This window comes from Hordeum vulgare, chromosome 7H, assembly GCF_904849725.1.
Source record: "Hordeum vulgare subsp. vulgare chromosome 7H, MorexV3_pseudomolecules_assembly, whole genome shotgun sequence".
NCBI classification, from domain to species: Eukaryota; Viridiplantae; Streptophyta; class Magnoliopsida; order Poales; family Poaceae; genus Hordeum; species Hordeum vulgare.
Genome location: NC_058524.1, coordinates 607,398,463 through 607,425,608, shown reverse-complemented (window position 1 = coordinate 607,425,608; position 27,146 = coordinate 607,398,463). Strand labels below are relative to the sequence as shown.

The window sequence follows — 27,146 nt, the reverse complement described above, 5'->3', positions numbered from 1 at the left end:
CAATCACAAAAGATGTTAAAGATCGTCAATTTTCTCTTCCTTGCACTAAAATTTCATGAATTGTTTATTTGACCAATGTTGCGTTTGTTAAATTATAATAGATTTTAATGTCTAAACCCATTATCTTGAACGTGGTTTCATACTCACGGTTTGTATACCGAGATCATAGATTTGAGCATGGAGTTTTTCAACTTTAACATGTAGGTGATTGATTGCCTTCCACGCATTTGTCCTCACGGATGAATTTCTCATCGTGTGCTAGTTTGCATCTAGTTCCTTGCTTTCATGGATGGTCGGGCATGAGACGACCTCTCTATCTCCCTCTCCCTCTCCCTCCCTCTCTCTCTCACTCTCTCCCTCTCCCTCTCTCTCCCTATCTATCTATCTATCTATCTATCTCTCCCTCTCCCTCTCCCTCTCCCTCTCTCCCTCTCTCTCTCTCTCTCTCTCTCTCTCTCTCTATATATATATATATATATATATATATATATATATATATAATTTTTAAAATCTCAGTTTTCGAGATTTACTGTTAATATGATTATATTAACATGTGTGCTGCAGTCAAAATAATAAACAAGATTTCACACCTCTCATCAATAAATCCATGGAAACATGTAATGTAATTAATGTTTCCTAATGCAAGTTTCATTTGTGTTCTTCATAATGTATTTATTTCACCCAATAGTTCTACAAAAACAGAGATACAGCTAGGCTGTGTGCTCATTAATTGCATGGGTTGATGACTGGTTCATGACTAATTGAGATGGTGATACATGAATAAAAATTCCAGGAAGCTAGCGCGTGAAACAGATCTTGGTTGCAACAAACATGTCTTCATGCCTCAAAAGGAAATTCTCCTAGCAAGCATGGAGCAAAGGTATGTCTGCATACGGACCGTTGAGCACCCCGTTGGCGATGACATTGTATGCCTTCTCCGTCATGTGAACCTGGTCCCAGTTGGCGAACCTGGACGGTTCGCGGCAAATCTTTGCGTTCTGGTCGCACCCATGGCCGGTGCCATAGGGGCCGTTGCCACCACAACACGCCACCAGAGGGTTGTCGACGCCGTTCCTCTTGGGGTTCCTGACAAACTCCATGGCGGCGCCATAGTAGTCTGCATAGATGATCTTCACGCTGGGGTTGCGAGACCTGAGCCGGCCGATCTCCACCTTCAACAACTGGTTATGCTTCTGGGAGAATGCGTTATACCACTTGAGGCAGCTGAACTGGTCGTAGTCTGTAGACTTGTTGCTCTTGTGATCATTCAAGTAAACTGGGATGCACCCAATGGGGAAGTTCCCCGGAACAAGGATGGTCTTTGCGCCGAGGTTAATCACCTCCTGGACGCCGGCACCTATGCGGGTTATTACGTCAGGCATGTACTCATGGGGCGTATTCCTACTGCGGCGAGGATCAAAGAACCAGAAGTTATAGTCGTTGCCGCCGATCTCGCCAAAGACGACCAGCGAATCGCTGAGGAGACTTTTGGTGGCAGCTGATCACACAAACAACAAGAATTAGCTGACTAATGCAAGAAAAAACGAGTAATAATATTTTGTTGCATGAGTACCGTACCTTTTCCAGGAGCTATCCGTGCGAGCACTGTCTTGAAGGAACGGAGCTGTGAGTCGAGGCAAGCGTGCCCCATACTTAAGTTATACCTTTTCCGGTAGTAGTCCGGGCTCAGCGCAAACGAGCCCCACACGGCGAAGTTGGCACCGGTCGGGAACTTCCCCGTATTCTCCTCAGGCCCGCTCGGCGGCAGCAGTGGCAGGCCCAATGCTTGTGCTGACAGACGCACCAAATTTAGAAATCGAGCATGAGTGAGTACAGTCACCAGCGTGCGAACGTGCACTCACCATAGAAGTCGATGATTAGACGCCCGTCGGAGCAGCGGCCAGTGGGGTGGTGGAAGTAGGTCCCTCCATAAGGAGGCATCCACATCGAACCTGTGCGGAAGTTGCCGGTGTCAATGATGGAGTCGCCGAAGGCGAAGATGCGCTTGAAGCAGCCGCACGATCCAACATCGGCATTGAGCAACATGACTCCAAAGACGAAGAGGAGGGCCATGGAAATGATACTCCCCATTTTAGCACTAGCAGACTAATAAGATTAGAAGTGTTGAGGATCTACTTTTTGTTTTGTCTTCCAGATGGGTTTCATTGCTTCCCTTTTATAGCACATTATGTGCTAGAGCGTGTATCAAGATGTATCAATATTACACTTTTTTGTGGGTATACCTTACAACCCCGCAATATTTCCAAGCAATTTAATCGTTGTTGCATTGTGAAGATATCACAATTAAATCTCAATCAGTTTCAAATGCAGTCTTTCTACAATTATTTTGGTGTGTTATCTTACTAGTACACCATGATATTTCCCTGCAATTAAATTTGAGGGAATTGTAGAGATTTCAAAAACTATATATCTCTTATATAGAAATATACTATTTGTGAAAGAGAAGATTTGGCTTTTATGACATAATTAATGCACAATATATATGTGCAATTTTGCATATATGATATATAGTCAGCATCCAAGACGTGTGTGTCCTTGTATGTTTTTAGATGGCACAGACTTCAGGATTAATTGAAGAAATATTTTAATATTTGCTCCATATAATGGGCATATTGAGATTTTTTTAATATTTGCCACACTTAATGAGTATATTTAGGAAATATTTAGTCTTAAATGTGGTGAATATTCAAATATAACCTCTATTTCATCAGTTAATACTGATGTCATACATCGCCCAAAAACTTACACAGACAAATGCGTTTTACAGGATGAAATTATATCATGCATGCACATATATAGAGTGGATGTATTAATGACTTAAACTATCAAATCTTATCTTCTAGACATACTGCATATGTATAGAACAGAAAAGATATGCCACACTTGATGATCGACAAGTTGTTGTCCCCCTGTGATTAGATCCAGCGGATTTCTAGAGGTATGTGATAGCGCGTCATTTTATAAGGATAACAGTGTCCCGAACAAGGAAAATTGCACTGAAGTACAATTTACAATTATTTTTTTGAAATATTGGTAAGATCCTCTGTTCACATACTTGCAAGTGTAATCCTCATATTGGCCCATAGTAAAAACTACTTGCAAACATTGTCTCTTGAATCAACGTGCATGGAATTAATACCATATATTTTTCTTGGACACATACACCATACTCAATTCGAATATCAATAGCGAGAGTAAAGAGGGAAACAGAATTCAGATTTTAATCCAGTAACAGAACCAAGTAACTGTTATTAAGACCATTTTGTAATTTATATTAGCCATATCAAATTTTTGGAAACAGATTGTAGATTTTTTTTCGTTGTGGTTTATACATGATACATGAGAGGATCGAGTAATGGGATGAAGGATTTTAGGATACACCACATTTTCTCTGATCCAATATATTAGTACAAAAAGGCCCATCACTAGTTGGAAGTCTCAAGTGGGTCAACAAGAAAACACCCTAGAGATTTTTTTTTATTTAGAAAAGGAGGTTAAGACCCCCGACCTCTACATCAATCGATGCATACAACAATCTTTATTACTTATTCAACAAAGGTCTGACAAGAACATACATCAAACCATCTGAAGCCCCCTCTCAGACCTACAAAACGCGATAATGTGGAGTGCTCTCACTCCCCATATCTAAAGCCGGTGTCGTCGCCGATCCATCCACATAACGTATCGGAACTAACAGCCGGTGCAGCAGATCTAAAGCGTACACCACATGCACACGTTTTAGAAGCCGCCATCATCATCGAACCGCTGACCCATCTTCAGAAGAGATATCCGCATCATCCTTGCCAGTCCGGCCATCGGTCGACGCCACCACGGCGCCCAACGTCACCACCTCCCTGCGCTCGTCCATCCAGACGCGAAGACTCTGTAAGATCTATCGTGAGTAGCACCTGTCGACCAGGCATGACAAAGCGTAGCACCTATCGGCCAGTCATGACCTAACATCACAAACGAAGCTCCGTGCAGGACGAAGACGCTCCACCTCTTGCCTCTGTCTTCCAGCACTACTCCACAAACGATGCTCCCTAGAGAGGAACGACACCGCAATGCCGTCATCGTCCGATCTGGAAAACCAGATCCTAGGGTTTCCCCCGGAGCAGCACGGGTGGATCAACAGTAATTATAGAACGAAGGCTTCATCAAGGTAACGGCGTAGAATGCCGCCATCGTCCGTCGTCGGCTCGATTTTCACCGGCAACTATGTCTCCCCACCACCTGGCCCGTCATCCCCGACGGAGGGGACGCCGCCACCATCGATCCGGGTTAGCCGTTACCGTCGCCACCGCCAAGACCAGATCCAGGCCCCACCTCACCCAAATGCTAGATCCGGCCAGCAAGCACCAGGAGAGCCACCTGGAACCGGCGCAGGCGCGGACTGGAACAGATCGGGCCGGTTTGAAGCTTCACCTCAGAGGCCCGACGGACTGCGAGACGCCACGCTGTACCGTCGTCCGCGACCACCATGCTGCCCGCACAGCCATGGAGGACGCCCACCAGTACCCGCCGACGCCGCCCGTCGTCTAGGCGACGCCGCGCGCCACCGGCTGGAGCCGAAGCACTTCATCCAGAGAGGAGGCGCTAGATCCTCGCCGCCACCTTCATCGGGGCCACGCGCCAGTGCCGCGGCACCCTCTGGCAGCGGTTGAGGGGAGGGAGAGAGGGGGGAAAGCGCGGCGGCGGCGCTAGGGTTACCCCCGAGTCGCCACAGAGGGGGCGACGGCGGGGAAGACTCTGCTCGGTCCCTTCCAAACGCCCTAGAGATGAGGCTCTCTAAAACGCTGTATGAGCGATCAATGGTTGATATTAAGAGGTTGTTTGTTTTGTGACAGCTCTAGCCTGCCAATCGTTGGCTCACCAAAAAATTGCCGCAGGATTTTACCTCACACGACTTACAAAAAAGTTGGCTCAGAATTGTACTAGGGCTGGCGTAGAGGTGTGGGCGCTCCAATTTGTCATCCAAATAAGGATATCAAAAATGAAATGAAACAATTATATTCCTCCATCTGTTCTTCTTCCCAAAGTTGATCCTACTCCTTACCTCTATCTCTGAGATGCTGCAACAGTTTATAGGGTACTACAAGCTCATCCGTGCAGGCGATCCGTTTTGTTGATGGAGTCATCCATGGTGGTTTGGGACCGTACGCAAAAAACAACTTGTTTGACTAAAAACTACTTGATTGGTTCCAACCAAAAATAGGGAATATTTGGGAACCCCTTCCCTACCCGAGCCCACCTTACCCGTAGCCAGGGGCGGACCCAGGAAAAAATTTAAGAGGGGGCAAAGTATGACCAAATTCATGAACCAACAAGAAAAGGACCCTTGTAAAAAAATGTAGGCGTAATCACTTTATTCCTGACAATCATGTTCTTTTAAAAATGAAAGGAACTAACCAGTAAACACTTGAGACAATGAATCTTATCAGCATAACAATAAATTGTTTCAAAGTTGCAGAAGAGAACATTGAGATATTTTTCTAACACTCTAGTCTACAACCTGCAACAGAAACGAAAACATGATCAAATCGAGGAAGAGTGAAAACATTGAAGAAGGTCGGTATTAAGAAAAAAGAAGAGCTTTAGGTAGCACATTACCTTTCGTTTCATCCCACGACGATCTTGAACTGCATGAAAACGCTTAACTATCACTTCATTGGAAATTTTGCTCAACAAATCTTTTTCAACAAAGCAGATAAGGCAATGATTCATAAAATCATCACTGATTTTGTTACGTAGAGCATTCTTCACAATCTTCATAGCTGAGAAGCACCTCTCAACGGTTGCAGTGGCAACAGGCAAAGTTAATGCAAGTTTTATAAGTTGGTATACCAAAGGATAAGAAAGATGCTTCTTTGTAGTCACCATCATTTCAGCCAGATCTCCAATATTATCCAAGCTAGCAAACCTTGTATCATGGGTTACATTGTCGAGATAGAGATCAAGTTCATGCTCAAGACTCACCAAATCATTGAAGTCATCGGGGTAAAACTGAGCCAATTTCATAAGTTTCGCAACATTGTAGTGACAGAACTGATCACTTGGACTCAAAGCTGACATACAACAAAGTAACTCAGAATTTGTAACATTGAATCTTCCATTTAACTCTTCTACCAACATATCTAGGACAGCAAAGAAACAATCAATTCGATAATGATGCTCGTTGTTAATGCCGGTCCTTTGCCTTATCTTCTTTGGATTCACATAATGATCTTCCATGTGCATTACTAAAATCCCATTCTTCTCACAAAAAGAACGTACCTTGTTCAGAAGATCATTCCAACCATTCTCAGATCTAAGATTTTGTAGCTCTCTCTTAGTGGATTCCACATCTGACATGGCATTAACAATGTCCACATCCTTTCTCTGAAAGGTTTTAGATAGCCCATTTGTTAAAGCAAATATGGTCATCATCATGTGTAGATAGAATGCAGAATCAAATGATTGAAAATATTTTAGAATCCCACTGGCTTGACGTTTCTTAATAGGATCGGTACCATCTTCCTCAACATATTCTAGCACTTTAATCACTGATGGAAACATCTTTGACAAACCTACCAAAGTTCTGTAGTGAGAGTTCCATCTAGTGTCTCCCGGCCTCTGAAGAGAAAGTTCTTGATTGAGTCCAGTTCCTGTAGCAATCTCGCCCTTACCAATTGCTTTCCTCACTTCTTCTTGATGATCCGCTCTAAGTTTATCCTTTCGCTTACAAGATGATCCAACAACCGTCACCATAAGTGATATCATATCAAAGAAGTCTCCCACATCAGCAATTTTTTTTGCAATGGCGACAACAACCAAGTTAAGTTTGTGAGCAAAACAATGTACAAAATAAGCTGAACTGTTCTCTCTCATAATTTTTGCTTGCAAACCATTAAACTCACCAGCTAAATTACTTGCACCGTCGTACCCTTGTCCTCTCACTTGTTTTAGACTCAAACCAAACTTTGCAATCATGAAATCAATTTTGGACTTGAGAAAAATAGATGTTGTCTCCTCAACGTGAACAACACCTACAAACCTCTCATATGACAATCCACCACTCACGTAACGTAGAACCAATGCCATTTGTTCTTTGTCAGAAATATCTCGACACTCGTCAACCAATAAGCTGAACACATCACTCCCAATTTCTTGCAAAATACATGATAAGATTTCTTCTGCAAAGCATTCAGTGATACTTTTCTGAATTTTTGGAGACAACATTTGATTATTATGTGGGGCATTTTTGAATGCCTTGGCTACAACTTCATTCTAACCAATAGTATACTCCATCAACTGTAGATAGTTACCTTTGTTTACCGAATCCTCTGATTCATCATGACCACGAAATGATTGTCCCTGATGCAACAAGTATCGACAAACATCAATTGCAGCATTGACCCGAATTAGATGCTCAATTTTCTCAATTTCAGTTTGCTTCTGTAAGGCTGCCGGGATTGATTGATCTATATTTAATAGATCCTCGCAGTTTTTTACTGCTCTATAGTGGAAACTGTTGCGATCACCTACATGAGACAGAAATGTTTCTGGCTTCTTCCAGTTGTGAAAACCATCTACTATAAATGCATCATGCCCAGGTTTGTTTCCTTTGATGTTGTCCCTGAATAAATAGCAACACAAGCAATATGCCTTTTCCTCTGCCTCACAATACTCTAGCCAATTACCACCATAATCCTCATACCAATCATGATTAAAATACCTATTGGTTTTTCCAAACATCCTTGGCTTAAATTTTTTAGGAAGAGGTCGATGGGGCCCCCACATCAAGTACTTCCTTCTTATATCCTCATGTTGATTGGGATTGTAATCTACAATCCTTTTCCTCTTAGATGGATCCCTAGGAAGTTTGTCTAAATCAACTAGTTCAGGCATCTTAGTACTAGAACTTGTTGATTTTTGAAAAAATCTCTCCATTAGCTGATTAGATTCCCTGTATTTATTATATACACAAGTTAACAAGGCTAAGATTATCTTTGCCATAGAAGCAAACGAACAAAAAAGTTTGAAAAAAAGTTTATAGAGATTAGCGTTTACCTCGATCTTGATCTCAATTGAAAATTTGAAATTAGGGAATCGCAAAAGATGAGATTGTCAAGTGCTGCCGATATCCAGTGCAACTTTCGCTGTGAAGGAAGGGCGATTGGGGCGGCGGCCGTCGGCCGACAGCACGGCGCAGGCGCAGCGAACAGGCGAGGCGGCGACTATGCGGCTGCGCGGTGGTTTGCGTTGCGTCAGGGGACTGCGTTGCGTGCGTATAGGATACTAAGGATAGGCAGCGCCGCAGGGGTTGACCACTGACCGGCTGGGCTACGTGCGTAACGTGCCTGACCGGCTGAAACCTTATACGTACTAATTCCTATTTGATGGGCCTAATCAGTCCTGGGCCTAATGACTAATATTGTTATGTTCGCGCTTTAAAAAATTCATAAAGGATAAGCTTAGTGGGGGCAGGTCATTAGACTTAGTGGGGGCATTAATGAACCGTATCCTAGCCTATAAACCGGTACAAAAAATCAAGTGGGGGCAGCTGCCCCATAAGTCCTAACGTAGGTCCGCCACTGCCCGTAGCAGGGTATCGGGAGCGGCTGGCATCGCCTACAGCGATCCTGTTCACAGATTCATCCTCTCCTCTACCCCGGTGACGACGTGACGTGTTGTGATGGTGAGTTCATCCCCTACGCCTTCTTCATTCTCTGCCTTGCAGTCTCTAATCCCAGTCTCTACTTTTCTCCTGTGTATGATGAATCCGTCTACGACTTATATACGCCATGTTTGACGAGCTGGCCGCCTGGCTTCAGTAGCTGGAGGGAGTGGGACGAGGATGCGGCGTTGCCTGAGTATATGAAGGCGATGTACTCGGCCACTCGGTCGACGTCGACTGAGGCAGCAGCTCTTGTGATGAAGGAACAAGGCTACGACGTGCTTCCGCTCTACAAGCAAGCAGTAAGAAGATTGAACCGTTGATGTGCGTTTCCAACCCACATGCGTCAACAGGCCCAACCGGAGAGCAACACCGACTTATGAAAGGCCTTGGGCCCTCTCCTCCTAAAAAACTAGCCTATTAGGAGGGGACACCCTCACCCTTATAAGTTGTGTTATGTCTCCTCCCACAACCGATGTGGGACTAAACCCAACAAGTGGTATCAGAGCCCAGGTGTCTGGAATAGATCTCGATAGACTCACGGGTGGTCGGTCATGGTTGGTGGGCTGGAGACGCTGGTATTAGCGGGGCCATGGGTGACCGATGTGTGAGGGGAAGATTGTTGGGTTTAGTCTGTTGGGGAACGTTGCATGGGAAACAAAAATTTTCCTACGCGCACGAAGACCTATCATGGTGATGTCCATCTACGAGAGGGGATGAGTGATCTACGTACCCTTGTAGATCGTACAGCAGAAGCGTTAGTGAACGCGGTTGATGTAGTGGAACGTCCTCACGTCCCTCGATCCGCCCCGCGAACAATCCCGCGATCAGTCCCACGATCTAGTACCGAACGGACGGCACCTCCGCGTTCAGCACACGTACAGCTCGACGATGATCTCGGCCTTCTTGATCCAGCAAGAGAGACGGAGAGGTAGAAGAGTTCTCCGGCAGCGTGACGGCGCTCCGGAGGTTGGTGATGACCTTGTCTCAGCAGGGCTTCGCCCGAGCTCCGCAGAAACGCGATCTAGAGGAAAAACCGTGGAGGTATGTGGTCGGGCTGCCGTGGAAAAGTCGTCTCAAATCAGCCCTAAAACCTCCGTATATATAGGTGGGAGGGAGGAGACCTTGCCTTGGGGCTCAAGGAGCCCCAAGGGGGTCGGCCGAGTCCAAGGGGGGAAGACTCCCCCCCCAAACCGAGTTGGACTTGGTTTGGTGGGTGGGAGTCCTTCCCTTCCTTCCCACCTCCTTTTTTTTTCTTTCTCTTTGATTTTCTCTTGTATGGCGCATAGGGCCCTCTTGGGCTGTCCCACCAGCCCACTAAGGGCTGGTGCGCCACCCTCATGGCCTATGGGCTTCCCCGGGGTGGGTTGCCCCCCCGGTGAACTCCCGGAACCCATTCGTCATTCCCGGTACATTCCCGGTAACTCCGAAAACCTTCAGGTAATCAAATGAGGTCATCCTATATATCAATCTTCATTTCCGGACCATTCCGGAAACCCTCGTGACGTCCGTGATCTCATCCGGGACTCCGGACAACATTCGTTAACCAACCATATAACTCAAATACGCATAAAACAACGTCGAACCTTAAGTGTGCAGACCCTGCGGGTTCGAGAACTATGTAGACATGACCCGGGAGACTCCTCGGTCAATATCCAATAGCGGGACCTGGATGCCCATATTGGATCCTACATATTCTACGAAGATCTTATCGTTTGGACCTCAGTGTCAAGGATTCATATAATCCCGTATGTCATTCCCTTTGTCCTTCGGTATGTTACTTGCCCGAGATTCGATCGTCAGTATCCGCATACCTATTTCAATCTCGTTTACCGGCAAGTCTCTTTACTCGTTCCGTAATACAAGATCCCGCAACTTACACTAAGTTACATTGCTTGCAAGGCTTGTGTGTGATGTTGTATTACCGAGTGGGCCCCGAGATACCTCTCCGTCACACGGAGTGACAAATCCGAGTCTTGATCCATACTAACTCAACTAACACCTTCGGAGATACCTGTAGAGCATCTTTATAGTCACCCAGTTACGTTGCGACGTTTGATACACACAAAGTATTCCTCCGGTGTCAGTGAGTTATATGATCTCATGGTCATAGGAATAAATACTTGACACGCACAAAACAGTAGCAACAAAATGACACGATCAACATGCTACGTCTATTAGTTTGGGTCTAGTCCATCACGTGATTCTCCTAATGACGTGATCCAGTTATCAAGCAACAACACCTTGTTCATAATCAGAAGACACTGACTATCTTTGATCAACTGGCTAGCCAACTAGAGGCTTGCTAGGGATGGTGTTTTGTCTATGTATCCACACATGTAAATGAGTCTTCATTCAATACAATTATAGCATGAATAATAAACGATTATCTTGATACAGGAATCATAATAATAACTATATTTATTATTGCCTCTAGGGCATAATTCCAACAGTCTCCCACTTGCACTAGAGTCATTAATCTAGTCCTCACATCATCATGTGAATTACATTGTAATAAATCTAACACCCATACAGTTCTGGTGTTGATCATGCTTTGGCCGTGGAAGAGGTTTAGTGAGCGGGTCTGCTACATTCAGATCCGTGTGCACTTTGCATATATTTACGTCCTCTCCCTCGACGTAGTCGCGGATGAGGTTGAAGCCTCGTTTGATGTGTCTGGATTTCTTGTGAAACCGTGGTTCCTTTGCTAAGGCAATGGCACCCGTGTTGTCACAGAACAAGGTTATTGGATTCAGTGCGCTTGGCACCACTCCAAGATCCGTCATGAATTGCTTCATCCAGACACCCTCCTTAGCTGCCTCCGAGGCAGCCATGTACTCCGCTTCACATGTAGAATCTGCTACGACGCTTTGCTTGGAACTGCACCAGCTTACTGCACCCCCATTAAGAATAAATACGTATCCGGTTTGCGACTTAGAGTCGTCCGGATCTGTGTCAAAGCTTGCATCGACGTAACCTTTTACGGCGAGCTCTTTGTCACCTCCATACACGAGAAACATCTCCTTAGTCCTTTTCAGGTACTTCAGGATATTCTTGACCGCGGTCCAGTGATCCACTCCTGGATTACTCTGGAACCTACCTGCCATACTTATGGCCAGGCTAACATCCGGTCTAGTGCACAGCATCGCACACATGATAGAACCTATGGCTGAAGCATAGGGGACGGAGCGCATATGCTCTCTATCTTCATCAGTTGCTGGGCACTGAGTCTTACTCAATCTCGTACCTTGTAAAACTGGCAAGAACCCTTTCTTGGACTGTTTCATTTTGAACCTTTTCAAAACATTATCAAGGTATGTGCTTTGTGAAAGTCCTATCAGGCGTTTTGATCTATCCCTATAGATCTTAATGCCTAGAATGTAAGCAGCTTCTCCTAGGTCCTTCATAGAGAAACTTTTATTCAAGTAACCTTTTATGCTCCCCAAAAACTCTACTTTGTTTCCAATCAGTAATATGTCATCCACATATAATATTAGAAACGCCACAGAGCTCCCACTCACTTTCTTGTAAATACAAGATTCTCCAACCACTTGTATAAACCCAAATTCTTTGATCACCTCATCAAAGCGTTTGTTCCAACTCCGAGATGCTTGCACCAGTCCATAAATGGATCGCTGGAGCTTGCACACCTTGTTAGCATTCTTAGGATCGACAAAACCTTCGGGCTGTATCATATACAACTCTTCCTTAAGGAAACCGTTAAGGAACGCCGTTTTGACATCCATCTGCCAGATTTCATAATCGAAAAATGCAGCTATTTCTAACATGATTCTGACGGACTTAAGAATCGCTACGGGTGAGAAAGTCTCATCGTAGTCAACTCCTTGAACTTGTGAAAAACCCTTTGCCACAAGTCGAGCTTTATAAACGGTCACATTTCCCTCAGCGTCCGTCTTCCTCTTAAAGATCCATTTGTTCTGAATAGCCTTGCGGCCCTCAGGTAGTACCTCCAAAGTCCACACTTTGTTCTCATACATGGATCCTATCTCGGATTTCATGGCTTCTAGCCATTTGTTGGAATCTGGGCCAACCATTGCTTCCTCATAATTTGCAGGTTCATTGTTGTCTAACAACATGATTGATAATACGGGATTACCATACCACTCTGGAGCAGCACGTGGTCTCGTTGACCTGCGTGGTTCGACAGAAACTTGAACTGGAGTTTCATGATCATCATCATTAACTTCCTCCTCGACCGGCGTCGCAACGACAGAGGTTTCCCCTTGCCCTGCGCCACCATCCAGAGGGATGAGAGGTTCGACAACCTCGTCAAGTTCTATCTTCCTCCCACTCAATTCTCTCGAGAGAAACTCCTTCTCGAGAAAAGCTCCATTTTTAGCAACAAACACTTTGCCCTCGGATTTGAGATAGAAGGTGTACCCAACTGTCTCTTTTGGGTAACCTATGAAGACGCACTTTTCCGCTTTGGGTTCCAGCTTTTCAGGCTGAAGCTTTTTGACATAAGCATCACATCCCCAAACTTTAAGAAACGACAACTTTGGCCTTTTGCCATACCACAGTTCGTATGGTGTCGTCTCAACGGATTTTGATGGTGCCCTATTTAAAGTGAATGCAGCTGTTTCTAATGCATAACCCCAAAACGATAACGGCAAATCAGTAAGAGACATCATAGATCGCACCATCTCTAATAGAGTACGATTACAACGTTCGGACACAACATTACGCTGTGGTGTTCCAGGCGGTGTTAACTATGAAACAATTCCACATTGTCTTAAGTGAGCACCAAACTCGAAACTCAGATATTCACCCCCACGATCAGATCGTAGGAACTTGATCTTCTTGTTACGAAGATTTTCCACTTCACTCTGAAATTGCTTGAACTTCTCAAATGTTTCAGACTTGTGCTTCATCAAGTAGACATAACCATATCTACTCAAATCGTCAGTGAAGGTGAGAAAATAACGATATCCGCCGCGTGCCTCCACGCTCATCGGACCACACACATCGGTATGTATGATTTCCAACAAGTCACTTGCACGCTCCATTGTTCCGGAGAACGGAGTTTTAGTCATCTTGCCCATAAGGCATGGTTGGCACGTGTCAAATGAATCAAAGTCAAGTGACTTCAAAAGTCCATCAGCATGGAGTTTCTTCATGCGCTTTACACCAATATGACCTAAGCGGCAGTGCCACAAAAATATGGCGCTATCATTGTTAACTCTAACTCTTTTGGTCTCAATGTTATGTATATGCGTATCGCTATCAAGATTCAATATGAACAATCCTCTCACATTCAGTGCATGACCATAAAAGATGTTACTCATAGAAATAGAACAACCATTATTCTCTGACTTAAAAGAGTAACCGTCTCGCAATAAACAAGATCCAGATATAATGTTCATGCTCAACGCAGGCACTAAATAACAATGATTTAAGTTCATCACTAATCCTAACGGTAACTGAAGTGACACTGTGCCGACGGCGATTGCATCAACCTTGGAACCATTTCCTACGCGCATCGTCACTTCATCTTTCGCCAGCCTTTGTCTATTCCACAGTTCCTGTTTCGAGTTGCAAATATGAGCAACAGAACCGGTATCGAATACCCAGGCACTACTACGAGAGCCGGTTAAGTACACATCAATAACATGTATATCAAATATACCTGATTTTTCTTTGGCCGCCTTCTTATCTGCCAGATACTTGGGGCAATTGCGCTTCCAGTGACCCATACCCTTGCAATAGTAACACTCCGTTTCAGGCTTAGGACTAGCTTTGGGTTTCTTCGTCGGATTGGCAACAGGCTTGCCGCTCTTCTTCGAATTGCCCTTCTTGCCTTTGCCGTTTCTCTTGAAACTAGTGGTCTTATTCATCATCAACACTTGATTCTCTTTACGGAGTTCAGACTCTGCGACTTTCAGCATCGCAAACAACTCGCCGGGAGACTTGTTCATCCCTTGCATGTTGTAGTTCAACACAAAGCCTTTATAGCTTGGCGGAAGTGATTGAAGGATTCTGTCAGTGATAGCCTCTTGCGGCAGTTCAATCCCCAGCTCAGCTAGACGGTTTGAGTACCCAGACATTTTGAGCACATGTTCACTGACAGACGAGTTTTCCTCCATCTTGCAAGCATAGAATTTATCGGAGGTCTCATACCTCTCGATCCGGGCGTTCTTATGAAAGATAAACTTCAACTCCTGGAACATCTCAAATGCTCCATGACGCTCAAAGCGACGTTGAAGTCCCGGTTCTAAGCCATACAAGACTGCACATTGAACTATTGAGTAGTCCTCCTTACGTGCTAACCAAGCGTTCTTAACATCCTGATCAGCCGTAGCGGGTGGTTCATCTCCTAGCGCAGCATTAAGGACATAATCCTTATTCCCAGCTTGTAAGATTAGCTTAAGATTACGAGCCCAGTCTACAAAGTTGCTTCCATCATCTTTCAACTTAGCTTTCTCTAGGAACGTATTAAAATTCAGGATGACTGTCGCGTGAGCCATGATCTACAACACAAATATATTCAAAGTGGACTTAGACTATGTTCAAGATAATTAGAGTTTAACTTAATCAAATTATTTGCTAAACTCCCACTCAAAAAGTACATCTCTCTAGTCATTTGAGTGGTTCATGATCCACTTACACTATCTCAAGTCCGATCATCACGTGAGTCGAGTATAGTTTCAGTGGTAAGCATCCCTATGCTAATCATATCATCTATATGATTCATGATCGACCTTTCGGTCTCATGTGTTCCGAGGCCATGTCTGTACATGCTAGGCTCGTCAAGCTTAACCCGAGTGTTCCGCGTGCGCAACTGTTTTGCACCCGTTGTATGTGAACGTTGAGTCTATCACACCCGATCATCACGTGGTGTCTCGAAAACGACGAACTGTAGCAACGGTGCATAGTCGGGGAGAACACAATTTCGTCTTGAAATTTTAGTGAGAGATCACCTCATAATGCTACCGTCGTTTTAAGCAAAATAAGGTGCATAAAAGGATTAACATCACATGCAATTCATAAGTGACATGATATGGCCATCATCACGTGCTTCTTGATCTCCATCACCAAAGCACCGGCACGATCTTCTTGTCACCGGCGCCACACCATGATCATCCATCAACGTGTTGCCATCGGGGTTGTCGTGCTACTTATGCTATTACTACTAAAGCTACATCCTAGCAAAATAGTAAACGCATCTGCAAGCACAAACGTTAGTGTAAAGACAACCCTATGGCTCCTGCCGGTTGCCGTACCATCGACGTGCAAGTCGATATTTCTATTACAACATGATCATCTCATACATCCAATATATCACATCACATCGTTGGCCATATCACATCACAAGCATACCCTGCAAAAACAAGTTAGACGTCCTCTAATTTTGTTGTTGCATGTTTTACGTGGTACCAAGGGTATCTAGTAGGATCGCATCTTACTTACGCAAACACCACAACGGAGATATATGAGTTGCTATTTAACCTCATCCAAGGACCTCCTCGGTCAAATCCGATTCAAGTAAAGTTGGAGAAACCGACACTTTCCAGTCATCTTTGAGCAACGGGGTTACTCGTAGCGATGAAACCAGTCTCTCGTAAGCGTACGAGTAATGTCGGTCCAAGCCGCTTCAATCCAACAATACCGTGGAATCAAGAAAAGACTAAGGAGGGCAGCAAAACGCACATCACCGCCCACAAAAACTTTTGTGTTCTACTCGAGAAGACATCTACGCATGAACCTCGCTCATGATGCCACTGTTGGGGAACATCGCATGGGAAACAAAAATTTTCCTACGCGCACGAAGACCTATAATGGTGATGTCCATCTACGAGAGGGGATGAGTGATCTACGTACCCTTGTAGATCGGACAACAGAAGCGTTAGTGAACGCGGTTGATGTAGTGGAACGTCCTCACGTCCCTCGATCCGGCCCGCGAACAATCCCGCGATCAGTCCCACGATCTAGTACCGAACGGACGGCACCTCCGCGTTCAGCACACGTACAGCTCGACGATGATCTCGGCCTTCTTGATCCAGCAAGAGAGACGGAGAGGTAGAAGAGTTCTCCAGCAGCGTGACGGCGCTCCGGCGGTTGGTGATGACCTTGTCTCAGCAGGGCTCCGCCCGAGCTCCGCAGAAATGCGATCTAGAGGAAAAACCGTGGAGGTATGTGGTCGGGCTGCCGTGGAAAAGTCGTCTCAAATCAGCCCTAAAACCTCCGTATATATAGGTGGGAGGGAGGAGACCTTGCCTTGGGGCTCAAGGAGCCCCAAGGGGGTCGGCCGAGTCCAAGGGGGGAAGATTCCCCCCCCCCCAAACCGAGTTGGACTTGGTTTGGTGGGTGGGAGTCCTTCCCTTCCTTCCCACCTCCCTTTTTTTCTTTCTCTTTGATTTTCTCTTGTATGGGGCATAGGGCCCTCTTGGGCTGTCCCACCAGCCCACTAAGGGCTGGTGCGCTACCCTCATGGCCTATGGGCTTCCCCGGGGTGGGCTCCCCCCCCCCCCGGTGAACTCCCGGAACCCATTCGTCATTCCCGGTACATTCCCGGTAACTCCGAAAACCTTCCGGTAATCAAATGAGGTCATCCTATATATCAATCTTCGTTTCCGGACCATTCCGGAAACCCTCGTGACGTCCGTGATCTCATCCAGGACTCCGAACAACATTCGGTAACCAACCATATAACTCAAATACGCATAAAACAACGTCGAACCTTAAGTGTGCAGACCCTGCGGGTTCGAGAACTATGTAGACATGACCCGAGAGACTCCTCGGTCAATATCCAATAGCGGGACCTGGATGCCCATATTGGATCCAACATATTCTACGAAGATCTTATCGTTTGGACCTCAGTGTCAAGGATTCATATAATCCCGTATGTCATTCCCTTTGTCCTTCGGTATGTTACTTGCCCGAGATTCGATCGTCAGTATCCGCATACCTATTTCAATCTCGTTTACCGGCAAGTCTCTTTACTCGTTCCGTAATACAAGATCCCGCAACTTACACTAAGTTACATTGCTTGCAAGGCTTGTGTGTGATGTTGTATTACCGAGTGGGCCCCGAGATACCTCTCCGTCACACGGAGTGACAAATCCCAGTCTTGATCCATACTAACTCAACTAACACCTTCGGAGATACCTGTAGAGCATCTTTATAGTCACCCAGTTACGTTGCGACGTTTGATACACACAAAGTATTCCTCCGGTGTCAGTGAGTTATATGATCTCATGGTCATAGGAATAAATACTTGACACGCAGAAAACAGTAGCAACAAAATGACACGATCAACATGCTACGTCTATTAGTTTGGGTCTAGTCCATCACGTGATTCTCCTAATGACGTGATCCAGTTATCAATCAACAACACCTTGTTCATAATCAGAAGACACTAACTATCTTGGATCAACTGGCTAGCCAACTAAAGGCTTGCTAGGGACGGTGTTTTGGCTATGTATCCACACATGTAAATGAGTCTTCATTCAATACAATTATAGCATGGATAATAAACGATTATCTTGATACAGGAATCATAATAATAACTATATTTATTATTGCCTCTAGGGCATAATTCCAACATAGTCCCACATCGGTTGTGGGAGGAGGCATAACACGCATGGTTGGTGAGCTGGAGCCCATGGTGACCGATGAGGGTGTCCCCTCCTAACAGGCTAGTCTTTTGGGGGAGAGGGCCCAAGGCCTGTCATAAGTCGGTGTTGCTCTCCGGTTGGGCTTGTTGACGCATGTGGATCGGAAACGCTGGTGTTAGCGGACCCGGGATTGCCTAACAAGTGGTATCAGAGCCGAGGTGCCCGGAATAGATCTCTGTAGACTCACGGGTGGTCGGTCATGGTTGGTGGGCTGGAGATGCTGGTATTAGCGGGCCCATGGGTGACCGATGTATGAGGGGAAGATTGTTGGATTTAGTCCCACATCGGTTGTGGGAGGAGGCATAACACGCATGGTTGGTGGGCTGGAGCCCATGGTGACCGATGAGGGTGTTCCCTCATAACAGGCTAGTCTTTTAGGGAGAGAGGGCCCAAGGCCTGTCATAAGTCGGTGTTGCTCTTCGGTTGGGCCTGTTGACGCATGTGGATCGAAAATGCTGGTGTTAACAGATCCGGGATTGCTTAACAATGCATGCATGCACGCATGCATTGACCGGAGGTCAAGTGGCAGAACGAGGGTAGGATGCCAGGCTTGGAGGAGTACCCCGAGAACGGGTGGGTCACGTCGCATCCACGGGCCCTCTCCTGCTACTCCATGCTTTCACCATGCTCCACGAGCAAGAGCAGATGGATTCATGGTCATGGCTGCGCAACCACGAAGACGGCGACGACACGGTCATGGCGTACCCGAAGCTGGTGGAGCTATGTTCCAGACTATGTGCATCTATCAAGACGGCAACGGCATCGCCTCGCCCAAGCCAGCCGGAAACGACTGGTCAACGACATGCTCTTCACGCCTATTGATCTCGACATTTCTGGCGCATGGTAGAGTATAGCTTTTCATGGTGATGTGGCCTCAGGTACAACGTACGGGCATCTGTCACGCAAGCCACATGAATCACAATAATCTCGAAAAGATGTTTCTGCATTTGGCATACACAAGGTCTCCCTCCATTCCTTTTTAGTTGGCATACAAGATTTGTCTAAAGTCAAACCTTGTATAATTTGACCAACTTTATAGGAAAATATATCAACATTTAATTACAACGTGAAATCAATATCATTAGATGTGTCATGACTTTAATTTTCATACAGTATAAGTTTAACATTGCAGGTGTTGATATTTTTTCCGTATAAATATGGTCAAATTTTAAATTTGAAAAATTCTTATATGCAGAGTAAAATGAACCGCGGGGAGTACAGTTTGGTCCACAAAAGTATTAAACTCGAAAATCTGTGAAACACGTCCTCGAACTGTGCACGCAGGTTCAGTTTTGGGCCAAATCATCCACATAACTTTGAGCTGTGATTTTGTCATTTCTGCATCGATTCATTCTAAGACATGCCCTTTCGACCCGGTATCTCTGAGAGTAGTTTTGTAAGGTTCTTCCGAGCATATTACTTTGCTGGGAAAATGACACTAGTAGAAATAAGGGCTTTCGTCCCAGCTCGAAAAACACATTAGTCCCGGTTCCTTTACGAACCGGGACTAATGCTAGTATTAGTTCCGGTTCGAGCGGCAAAGGCGCCGGTCGGGCATTAGTCCCGGTTCAAATGGGACCTTTAGTCCCGGTTCGTGTCTCGAACCGGGACTAAAGGACTGGAGGATTTAGTCCCGGTTCGTGTCTGGGACCTTTAGTCCCGGTTCGTGTCTCGAACCGGGACTAAAGGGTTTGGAGGATTTAGTCCCGGTTGGTGTCTTGAACCGGGACTAAAGGTGTTCAGATTTTTTTTTTTCTGTTTTTAAATTCTTGTTTGTAGTTTCTATTTTAAATTGCTTACATATTTTAGGATATTTGATGTTTTTGATTAATTCTTTTTGCATTAGATTCAAAGTTTTGTCTAGTTTCTGTTTGTGCCATTAGTTTTCAAATTTGAATGGTTTTAATTTGAATTTTTTAAATTTGCTTCAAACCCAATTTTTGAATAACTTGAGTTTACAAATAGTTTTTAATTTAATTATTTTTTCTCCCACTCATGTGTTAAATTATTGTCACAGTAAGATTTATTTGGTTATTTTTAGAATAATTTAAATTAGGATTTTAATTAAATAAATATCGTTTTGCTTATATAGTTTTTTTATTCATTTAATTGTTGTTTTTTAATTATTTTTAGTTAGTTCTTTCTGTAGATTTTAACATGTTGCAGTATGGTGCATATTTAATGCACAAAAAAATCTACAGTTCAACTAATTTTAAAAAAATGCCTTTGTAGCAGATGAGTTTTCGTCTGAAACCTTGATACTTTGAGTTTTGTAGAAAATAAACAAAAATGATAAAATCTTCAAAAAATAAACAAAAATGATAAAATCTTCAAAAAATAAAATCCTTTGAGATGTTGTTAGGTTTTAGTGTCTAGTCGGTATAGAAATTTTGACATATGAATTTTGACCGTTTTTGCAAAAAAAGGAAAAAAAATAAACGGCCATAACTTTTGCATACGACGTCCAAAAAAAATTATATATAAAAAAAACTAGAAAAAATTGGTACTCGATTTTACCCGGGCTTGCCCGTAAAGTTTTCTCACATGCTCAAAATTCCAAATGAAAAAAAAGTATGATACAAAGTGGAAAGGGAAAAAGTTAGAGAAATAGAAAATAAATAATAAGACGTTTACCGGATCGATAGTCTGGTACAATCGCGCTCTTCTGGGAATTGTGGTTCCCTGTCGACAATTCAACTCTTGAGTGTGTGGGTCACTACTCAGGATTTCTTCAAATCTTCCGATTAGTTACTTTACCAGGGTAACGATCAATATCTGCTTTCTATATAAATAGTCCCGCACAGCCCTTGAGCAGAAGAGTGAGTTGCCATCACTAGTGGAAAACGGGCCTTTGGCCGGGACCCTTTAGTCTCGGCCTGCCTTTGGGCCGGGACTAAAGGCCCGGCCACGTCGTCCCAATTCTCAATGCCTCCCTCGAGGCTTTAGTCCCGGCCCGTAAGGAGCCTTTAGTCCCGGTTCGTGTCCCAAACCGGGACTAAAGGGCTATGCGATGGACAGCCCGCATGTGCGTCACCTTTTGTCCCGGTTCGTGTCCCAAACCGGGACTAAAGGGCTATGCGATGGACAGCCCGCATGTGCGCCACCTTTTGTCCCGGTTCGTGTCCCAAACCGGGACTAAAGGTCTGACACGTGGTATTCCATGGTGGTGGCAACCGTTCGTATCCCCCTTTAGTCCTAGTTGGTGGCTCAACCCGGGACTAAAGGTCTGACACGTGGCCTGCCGTAGTGGTGGCAACCGTTGGCATCCCTCTTTAGTCCCGGTTGGTGGCTCAACCTGGGACTAAAGGCCCAAACGGTTTGCATCCCGCTGCCCAAAACCACAACCGAAGCAGAGTCTCTGTCGCGTCGCCATTTCTCTGTTCTTCTTCCTCTCTCGCTCTCGCTCTCTGTTCTTCCCCTCTCTTCTTCCCTTCTCTTCTTCCACCATGCCAACTCGCTTTGGAGAGGTGCTCGCACATGGCAAGACCAAGCTCGATGTCGTGTACACGAATGAGAGCAGGGAGGTGCCGCATTTTCTTAGACAGTTGAAGGAATGGCTTGACGCCGCAGTGGATCATGAGAAGTTCTTGGGGCTTGATCTGGAGTACACGGCCGATCATCGCGGTGTTGCCGTCATCCATCTATGTTTCAAACACCATGTCTTGATCTTCCAATGGGCGAGGTAAGTTTTGAGGCTTTCTTTGATCCGAGGTAATGACATTGTAAGTTTATTTGTTTCAATCATAGTTGGTTCCCTTCAAATAGTTGTAGTGAAACAATTTTGATTAGTTGAAGGGGAACACAATTTGATTGGAATAGTATTCCATAATCTGAAAAATCGTATTAGAATCAACTAGTGTTTAATATGTTCCATTGGAATCATAGTTGGTTCGCTTCAAATAGTTGTAGTGAAACAATTTTGCTTAGTTGAAGGGAACACAATCTGATTGAAATAGTGTTCCACAATCTGAAAAATCTGATTGGTTCAATATGTTCCATTGAAATCATAGTTGTAGTGATACAATTTTATGCGGTGTTCTTTGATCCAAGGTTATGAAAATTGCATATAGCTAGTGATCTCTCTAGGTTCCATTGGATAGCAATATGATATGTCATAGTCATGAAAATTGCATATAGCTAGTGATCTCTCTAGGTTCCATTGGATAGCTATAGTGATCTCCCTAGGTTCCATTGGATAGCAATATGCAATATGTCTAGCTTATTGAATATTTGCAAAACCGTGGGAGAATATATATATATATATATATATATATATATATATATATATATCATAGTTAATTTACGGTTTCTTGATCAATTCGTAGGATATGAAAATTGCATAGGATAGCAATATGTTCTATTTGAATCCTAAAGATAATTTTCTCTTTAGTTGTAGTGAAACATGTTTCCTTATTGCAGCAGTATGTAACATTTGTTCCATTTTAATTTGTTTCTGTTGCAGTAGTGACAAGCATTATCCAGAACTCATGGACTTCCTTCGCAGCGGCATCACTTTTGCTACTGTTGACATAACGAACGACAAGTTGAATATGAGGTACAACTTCGGTATTGAGATACCAACTGGTTGCCTCATTGATCTCCAAACGGTATTCAGGCTTCGACATGTCAGGACTTCGATGGCTCATATTGTAGTTGCCTTGATCGACGAGGAGTATGGTAATATGAAGACCAATTTCCCAAAGTCTCAGCACAAACTTTGGGAGAAGGCCCCACTTGATCGTATCAACATTGAGTATGCAGCAAAAGATGCATACGTTTCATACGAGTTGTACCGCAAGATTCGAGTCGTCAACTATGGCCAGCGTCACCTCGAATAAGGTGGACATTCTGATTCAGACGATTCAGACGAGTAGTGTTCTCAACGTCGAACACTTGTATATATATATCTATGATAGCTATTATTATGTACTGTTTGAACTAGTATCATGTACTGCTTGGACCAATTTATATATGTCTAGTTTCTGTTTGTGCCATTATAGTTTCCAAATTTGAATGGTTTAGCCCTTTCTAACTTCATTTGCTACTTTTGAATGGTTTAGCCCTTTCTAACTTCATGGTATCATGCATTTCGACCACATATATATACAAAAAGTCTTCAGTTCAATTAAGTTCAAAAAATGAAATCCCTTTTGTAACAGATCTGTTTTTGATTAAAACAGTCATTTAAAAATGAAAGACCATTAGTCCCACGTGGCGTGCAGTGGAACCACGTGGCGTGTAGCGGAACCACGTGGCGTGCCGCGGAACCACTTTTGTTGTGGGGGTTGCTTTTCCTTCTTCGCCTTGTGCTAGATATTTGTTATGCATTAGGGAAAGAAGGAATAGTGACCATCATCGACGGTCAAAAAATCAGGTGAGGGAGTGTCCACCATACATGAGAGAAGAAGAATGCCGACTGTTGTTGTGGGGGTTGCTTCTCCTTCTTCTCTTTGTGCTAGATATTTTTTATGCACTAGGGGAAGAAGGAGTAGCGACCATCATCGACGATCGAAAAATCAGGTGAGGAGTGTCCACCATACATGAGAGAAGAAGAATGTCGACTGTTGCTGCGGGGGGTCGTTTCACCTTCTTGTTGTAATTATGCCCTAGAGGCAATAATAAATATAGTTATTATTATAATTCATGTATCAAGATAATCGTTTATTATCCATGCTATAATTGTATTGAATGAAGAATTATATACATGTGTGGATACATAGACAAAACACTGTCCCTAGCAAGCCTCTAGTTGGCTAGCTAGTTGATCAAAGATAGTCAGGGTCTTCTGATTATGTACAAGGTGTTGTTATTGCTTGATAACTGGATCACGTCATTAGGAGAATCACGTGATGGACTAGACCCAAACTAATAGACGTAGCATGTTGATCGTGTCATTTTGTTGCTACTGTTTTCTGCGTGTCAAGTATTTGTTCCTATGACCATGAGATCATATAACTCACTGACACCGGAGGAATGCTTTGTGTGTATCAAACGTCGCAACGTAACTGGGTGACTATAAAGATGCTCTACAGGTATATCCGAAGGTGTTCGTTGAGTTAGTATGGATCGATACTGGGATTTGTCACTCCGTGTGACGGAGAGGTATCTCGGGGCCCACTCGGTAATACAACATCACACACAAGCCTTGCAAGCAATGTGACTTAGTGTAAGTTGCGGGATCTTGTATTACGGAACGAGTAAAGAGACTTGCCGGTAAACGAGATTGAAATAGGTATGCGGATACTGACGATCGAATCTCGGGCAAGTAACATACCGAAGGACAAAGGGAATGACATACGGGATTATACGAATCCTTGGCACTGAGGTTCAACCGATAAGATCTTCGTAGAATATGTGGGATCCAATATGGGCATCCAGGTCCCGCTATTGGATATTGACCGAGGAGTCACTCGGGTCATGTCTGCATAGTTCTCGAACCCGCGGGGTCTGCACACTTTAGGTTCGACGTTGTTTTATGCGTATTTGAGTTATATGGTTGGTTACCGAATGTTGTTCAGAGTCCCGGATGAGATCACGGACGTCACGAGGGTTTCCGGAATGGTCCGAAAACGAAGATTGATATATAGGATGACCTCATTTGATTACCGGAAGGTTTTCAGAGTTACCGGAAATGTACCGGGATTGACGAATGGGTTTCGGATGTTCACCGGGGGGGCAACCCACCCCGGGGAATCCCATAGGCCTTGGGGGTGGCGCACCAGCCCTTGGTGGGCTGATGGGACAGCCCAAGAAGGCCCTATGCGCCAAAGGATAAGAAATCAAAGAGAAAGAAAAAAAAGAGGGGGTGGGAAAGGAGAGGACTCCACCTTCCAATCCTAGTTGGATTTGGTTTGGAAGGGGAGGACTCCCCCCTTGGCTCGGCCGACCCCCTTGGGGCTCCTTGAGCCTCAAGGCAAGGCCCCCCTCTCCCACCTATATATACGGAGGTTTTAGGGCTGATTTGAGACAACTTTTGCCACGGCAGCCCGACCACATACCTCCACGGTTTTACCTCTAGATCGAGTTTCTGCGGAGCTCGGGCGGAGCCCTGCTGAGATTAGATCACCACCAACCTCCGGAGCGCCGTCACGCTGCCGGAGAACTTATCTACCTCTCCGTCTCTCTTGCTGGATCAAGAAGTCCGAGATCATCGTCGAGTTGTACGTGTGCTGAACGCGGAGGTGCCGTCCGTTCGGCACTAGATCGTGGGACGGATCGCGGGACGGTTCGCGGGGCGGATCGAGGGACGTGAGGACGTTCCACTACATCAACCGCGTTCACTAACGCTTCTGCTGTGCGATCTACAACTGTACGTAGATCGAATATCCCCTCTCATAGATGGACATCATCATGATAGGTCTTCGTGCGCGTAGGAAAATTTTTGTTTCCCATGCGACGTTCCCCTACAGTGGCATCATGAGCTAGGTTCATGCGTAGATGTCTTCTCGAGTAGAACACAAAAGTTTTTGTGGGCGGTGATGTGCGTTTTGCTGCCCTCCTTAGTATTTTCTTGATTTCGCGGTATTGTTGGATTGAAGCGGCTTGGACCAACATTACTCGTACGCTTACGAGAGACTGGTTTCATCGCTACGAGTAACCCCGTTGCTCAAAGATGACTGGCAAGTGTCGGTTTCTCCAACTTTAGTTGAATCGGATTTGACCGAGGAGGTCCTTGTATAAGGTTAAATAGCAGTTCATATATCTCCGTTGTGGTGTTTGCGTAAGTAAGATGCGATCCTACTAGATACCCATGGTCACCACGTAAAACATGCAACAACAAAATTAGAGGACGTCTAACTTGTTTTTGCAGGGTATGCTTGTGATGTGATATGGCCAACGATGTGATGTGATATATTGGATGTATGAGATGATCATGTTGTAATAGATAATATCGACTTGCACGTCGATGGTACGGCAACCGGCAGGAGCCATAGGGTTGTCTTTAAACTAACGTTTGTGCTTGCAGATGCGTTTACTATTTTGCTAGGATGTAGTTTTAGTAGTAATAGCATGAGTAGCACGACAACCCCGATGGCGACACGTTGATGGAGATCATGGTGTGGCGCCGGTGACAAGAAGATTGTGCCGGTGCTTTGGTGATGGAGATCAAGGAGCACGTGATGATGGCCATATCATGTCACTTATGAATTGCATGTGATGTTAATCCTTTTATGCACCTTATTTTGCTTAGAACGACGGTAGCATTATGAGGTGATCTCTCACTAAAATTTCAAGACGAAATTGTGTTCTCCCAGACTGTGCACCGTTGCTACAGTTCGTCGTTTCGAGACACCACGTGATGATCGGGTGTGATAGACTCAACGTTCACATACAACGGGTGCAAAACAATTGCACACGCGGAACGCTCGGGTTAAGATTGACGAATGGGTTCCGGATGTTCACCGGGGGGGGGGGGCAACCCACCCCGGGGAAGCCCATAGGTCTTGGGGGTGGCGCACCAGCCCTTGGTGGGATGGTGGGACAGCCCAAGAACACCCTATGCGCCAAAGGATAAGAAATCAAAGAGAAAGAAAAAAAGGGGAGGTGGGAAAGGAGAGAAGGACTCCACCTTCCAATCCTAGTTGGATTCGGTTTGGAAGGGGAGGACTCCCCCCTTGGCTCAGCCGACCCCCTTGGGGCTCCTTGAGACTCAAGGGAAGGCCCCCCCCTCTCCCACCTATATATACAGAGGTTTTAGGGCTGATTTGAGACAACTTTTGCCACGGCAGCCCGACCACATACCTCCACGGTTTTACCTCTAGATCGTGTTTCTGCGGAGCTCGGGCGGAGCCCTGCTGAGATTAGATCACCACCAACCTCCAGAGCGCCGTCAC

At 44.9% G+C, this 27,146-nt stretch overlaps 1 protein-coding gene across 2 annotated transcripts; it reads right to left on the bottom strand.

The window, feature by feature from the left end:
• Positions 1-651: 651 nt before the first annotated feature.
• LOC123410344 (GDSL esterase/lipase At1g28600-like) lies at positions 652-2,156 on the bottom strand. 2 transcript variants are annotated; one of them, XM_045103273.1, is made up of 3 exons: positions 1,863-2,156; positions 1,579-1,791; positions 652-1,498 (listed from the first exon to the last, which is right to left on the bottom strand). In XM_045103273.1, the coding sequence occupies exons 1-3, from the start codon at positions 2,089-2,091 to the stop codon at positions 861-863; spliced, it is 1,080 nt and encodes a 359-aa protein (XP_044959208.1). In that variant the 5' UTR covers positions 2,092-2,156; the 3' UTR covers positions 652-860. The 2 variants fall into 2 exon arrangements, with proteins under 2 accessions (XP_044959208.1, XP_044959209.1); XM_045103274.1 differs by having other exon boundaries at positions 1,579-1,785.
• Positions 2,157-27,146: the final 24,990 nt, after the last annotated feature.

Coding starts and splice junctions, on each gene's coding strand:
- LOC123410344 (XM_045103273.1), bottom strand. CDS start 2,091: ATGGGGAGTATCATTTCCATGGCCCTCCTCTTCGTCTTTGGAGTCATG. Junction 1,792..1,862: donor TCTAATCATCGACTTCTATG/GTGAGTGCACGT, acceptor TGCGTCTGTCAG/CACAAGCATTGGGCCTGCCA. Junction 1,499..1,578: donor ACGGATAGCTCCTGGAAAAG/GTACGGTACTCA, acceptor TTGTGTGATCAG/CTGCCACCAAAAGTCTCCTC.